We start from the raw sequence: 3,934 nt of genomic DNA, 5'->3' as shown, positions 1-3,934 counted from the left end.
GGATGACTGCCTTCGGCTCAGGTCATGATCCTGGAGTCCCGGGATCGAGTCCCGCATCCGGCTCCCAGCTCCACGGGGAGTCTGCTTCTCTCTCTGACCTTCTCCTCGCTCATGCTCTCTCTCACTGTCTCTCTCTCAAATAAATAAAAATAAAAAATCTTTAAAAAAAAAAAAAAAAAAAAAAAAAGAAGGAGAATACACTATTGTTCAACACATTTCCACAACATTAATAGATAACCTCTTCTGGGAAGTCCCATCTTAAGAAACAACTAACAAGGGGCGCCTGGGTGGCTCAGTGGGTTAAGCCGCTGCCTTTGGCTCGGGTCATGATCTCAGAGTCCTGGGATCGAGTCCCGCATCGGGCTCTCTGCTCAGCAGGGAGCCTGCTTCCCTCTCTCTCTCTCTCTCTGCCTGCCTCTCGATCTACTTGTGATTTCTCTCTGTCAAATAAATAAATAAAATCTTTAAAAAAAAAAAAAAAAGAAACAACTAACAACATTTAACTTCATACCACAAATAACCTTTGTACATCCGTAATTATTTCCTTAAGATAAATTCTCAAATGGAATTGCTGAACAAAAGGGTTATCAAGCAGAAATCTTTTTAAGATTTTATTTATTTTACACAGAAAGGGAGAGAGCAAGCATAAGCAAGAGGAGGGGCAGAGGGAGAGGGAGAAGCAGTCTCCTCACTAAGCAAGGGGCTCAATACCAGGACCCTAAGGTCATGACCCAAGCCAAAGGTAGATGCTTAACCAGCTGAGCTACTGGTCGATGGGCTTGAGGTACCCCTCAAGCACGATTTTTTAAACGATTTTTTAATTCTGCCAAATTGCCCTCTGGAAAGATTGCAATTGCAATGCACATTTCCTATAAGTATAAGAATTTTAGGGATTTTAACAAATTCAAAAACAGAGGATACACTGATACCTAACAACAGCCCACCCATCTCCAGGAACAACTTTAGCATTGTTATTTCACTGACCTTAACAACCTCTAGGATGCGAACTGCACTAGCAAAATCATTTAACCGTCTGCATGCCCGTAAAGCAGCATCAATGATTTTGGGTTCTGGAACCAGATCATAGCCAACGAGTGTGTTCATCCCTGTCAAATAAAAAAAAGGATCCATGTCAACCTGGAATATCCTCATATAAGCTACAATTTAATTATCTACATTTTTACTGAATCATAGACATGTGATCTTGTCTGTTTGGACCTCTAGTCTCTTGTCTATAAAATAAAGTATGAGACTCCACTTTTAACAAATTCTAGATAGTAAGATTATAATGGATCTTCCACAGTGAAGTAGTGGAAAGAAGAACTATGCAGCTGCATGCAGGCTGAAGATTAAAAAAAGAAAAAGAAAAAGAAAAAAGAAACCAGAGTTTTCTTAAATGCTAATACTGTTTTTATAATAATTAGCTGGCTCTCCTTCAAACAAGAGGGTCATTTACAACTCATAGCCTTAACTTATACTTAGCACAATGTATATACTTTGGTTGCTTTAAAATAAGATTTTATTGGAAAATAATCTAAAAGCCACCTGAGAAATGCTTAAGGAGATTTAATGAAGCCCAAATGAGGACATTATGGAGATCTAGAGAAGCATTAGTGCACATTCAACCAGAAAATGACTGGGCATGATTACTTTCAGCTCTGCACAAAATGACATATCATAAAATTTAAGATTCTCTTAATGGGAATGCAGAATTACTGTTCTTTTCATTACTGCTATTCAAGATTACTCAGTAAGAATTTTCCTGGTTGCAGCAAAGAAAGAGTCATTATTACATTAGTGCAGGTAAGTCTGAAGCACTTACGCTGTCCTGCTTTTAGTTATTTTAATATATGTAAACAAAAGACACAGTGACTACAATGCTAGAATATAGTCACAAAGACTGAACTCTTTGTATGAGATAAATTATGTATACTTGAAATTAGTTTTCTACTTGACTCTTAGACTAGTCATCCTAAATGTTACCTACTCATGTTCAATGCACATCTGCAAATTAGGAAAAACAACTTCTAGGTTACTTAAACTGAAGAGTAATTCAGGGCAAGATAAATCATAAGTTAGACTGAAAGTAACAAAAAACTCAAACCATTACCAAGAGTGGGGAGTAGGGAGAACCAAATGCCTACGTGTTTAACTTATCTAAAAGGTACAAAATTGTTAATTCTTGCTCATCCTAATCTATCAACATAGCAATGGTTTTCAATCAGGGGTGATTTTGTCCCCCAGAAAACATTTTTGGTTGTCACACTGCAGACTGGTGGGGGTGAGATGGTGGTTGGCACCTAGTAGGCTAAAGCCAAGGATGCAGTCAAATATCCTATAATGCAAAAGACAGGCCCACAACAAAAAATCATCTGGCCCAAAAAGTCAATTGTGCCTGCTTTACAGGAAATACTACGAAGGCTATAAACTTTGCCAACTGCAAGTTGCATGACAATACCTAGTTTACATGAGGCATATTTTCAAAATAGTGGCTTTCAACAGAGTAGTGAAAGACTATAAAGCACTTGCCAATTCTATGCCAAAGTAGACAAATATGCCTATGTTCCAATTACCTTTACGCAATTCCCAGGCATCAATATCTGGCTTGTTGAAGTATGTCACCCAGCGAGCATCAAACTCCTCATCTGTCTCATGTGACCCATGGGAGTAGCAGCGAAGAGACTGGACAGCTACAATGAAGAAAGAACAATGACTTCAATGTACAGAAAGAAATAATACTTGATATACCCTGTCAATACCTTAAGGTTATTTGTTTTCTTTTTTTAAAAAATTGTGTTAAAAGAGGTGCCTGGGTGGCTCAGTGGGTTAAACCTCTGACTTCAGCCTGGGTCATCAACTCAGCAGCAGGGAGCCTGCTTCCCCATCTCTCTCTGCCTGCCTCTCTGCCTACTTGTGATTTCTCTGTCAAATAAATAAATAAATAAAAATCTTTAAAAAATATTAAAAAATAATAGTAAAACTGTGTTAAAATATATACATCAGGTTTACCATCTTAACCACTTTTAATTGTACAGCCCAAGGACGTAAAATATATCCAATGCATTAAATTCTGAATCAACTATATATATCATGGTAGGAAGATTATTCAGCAGGTTGAATAAAACAAATCTTATGTATTGATACGAAAAAACATCTTAAAAACTAAGCAAAGAAAAGCAAGTAGAGGGGCGCCTGGGTGGCTCAGTGGGTTAAGCCGCTGCCTTCGGCTCAGGTCATGATCTTGGGGTCCTGGGATAGAGTCCCGCATCGGGCTCTCTGCTCAGCAGGGAGCCTGCTTCCCTATCTCTCTCTCTCTCTCTGGCTGCCTCTCTGTCTACTTGTGATTTCTCTCTGTCAAATTAATAAATAAAATCTTTTAAAAAGAAAAAAAAGAAAAAAAAAGCATGTAGAACAAAAAGTACTATATATGTACATTTATACTTTTCCCCCCTAATGTGTAATATAGCTTCAAACTGTTAAAAGTGTTTTACATACTTCCGAAATATATGAATTTTTATGATAAGCACAGTATTAATTCCTAGTTTTAAAAAAATGCCCATTCTAGCTTTATTTTTTTCAAAGATTTTATTTATTTGACAGACAGAGATCACAAGTAGGCAGAGAGGCAGGCAGAAAGGCGGGGGTTGGGGGGGGGAAGCAGGCTCCCTGCTGAGCAGAGAGCCCCTGTGCGGGGCTCCATCCCAGGGCCCTGAGACCATGACCTGAATCGAAGGCAGAGGTCCAGCCCACTGAGCCACCCAGGTGACCCCCAATCCAGTTCTTAAGCAAATTTATAATTTGTATTTTTTTTCTTTTTTTTTTTTTTAAGATTTATTTATTTATTTGACAGAGAGAGATTACAAGTAGGCAGAGAGGCAGGCAGAGAGAGAGAGGAGGAAGCGGGCTCTCTGCTCAGCAGGGAGCCTGCTTCCTC

The 3,934-nt window shown here is 38.7% G+C and overlaps 1 protein-coding gene across 1 annotated transcript in view; it reads right to left on the bottom strand.

Moving 5' to 3' along the window:
- LOC131999160 (cytochrome c oxidase subunit 5A, mitochondrial) overlaps positions 1-3,934 on the bottom strand; it is a 16,056-nt gene that overhangs the window by 5,251 nt on the left and 6,871 nt on the right. The window contains exons 2-3 of the mRNA XM_059371814.1: positions 2,574-2,690; positions 985-1,106 (exon numbers count right to left, since the gene is read on the bottom strand). Coding sequence (XP_059227797.1) covers positions 985-1,106; positions 2,574-2,690 — 239 coding nt within the window. The remainder of the gene's footprint in view (positions 1-984; positions 1,107-2,573; positions 2,691-3,934) is intronic.

Source organism: Mustela nigripes, chromosome 13 (assembly GCF_022355385.1).
Source record: "Mustela nigripes isolate SB6536 chromosome 13, MUSNIG.SB6536, whole genome shotgun sequence".
Lineage (NCBI taxonomy): Eukaryota > Metazoa > Chordata > Mammalia > Carnivora > Mustelidae > Mustela > Mustela nigripes.
The sequence above is the reverse complement of the archived record's forward strand: the minus strand, read 5'-3'. Positions and strand labels throughout refer to the sequence as shown.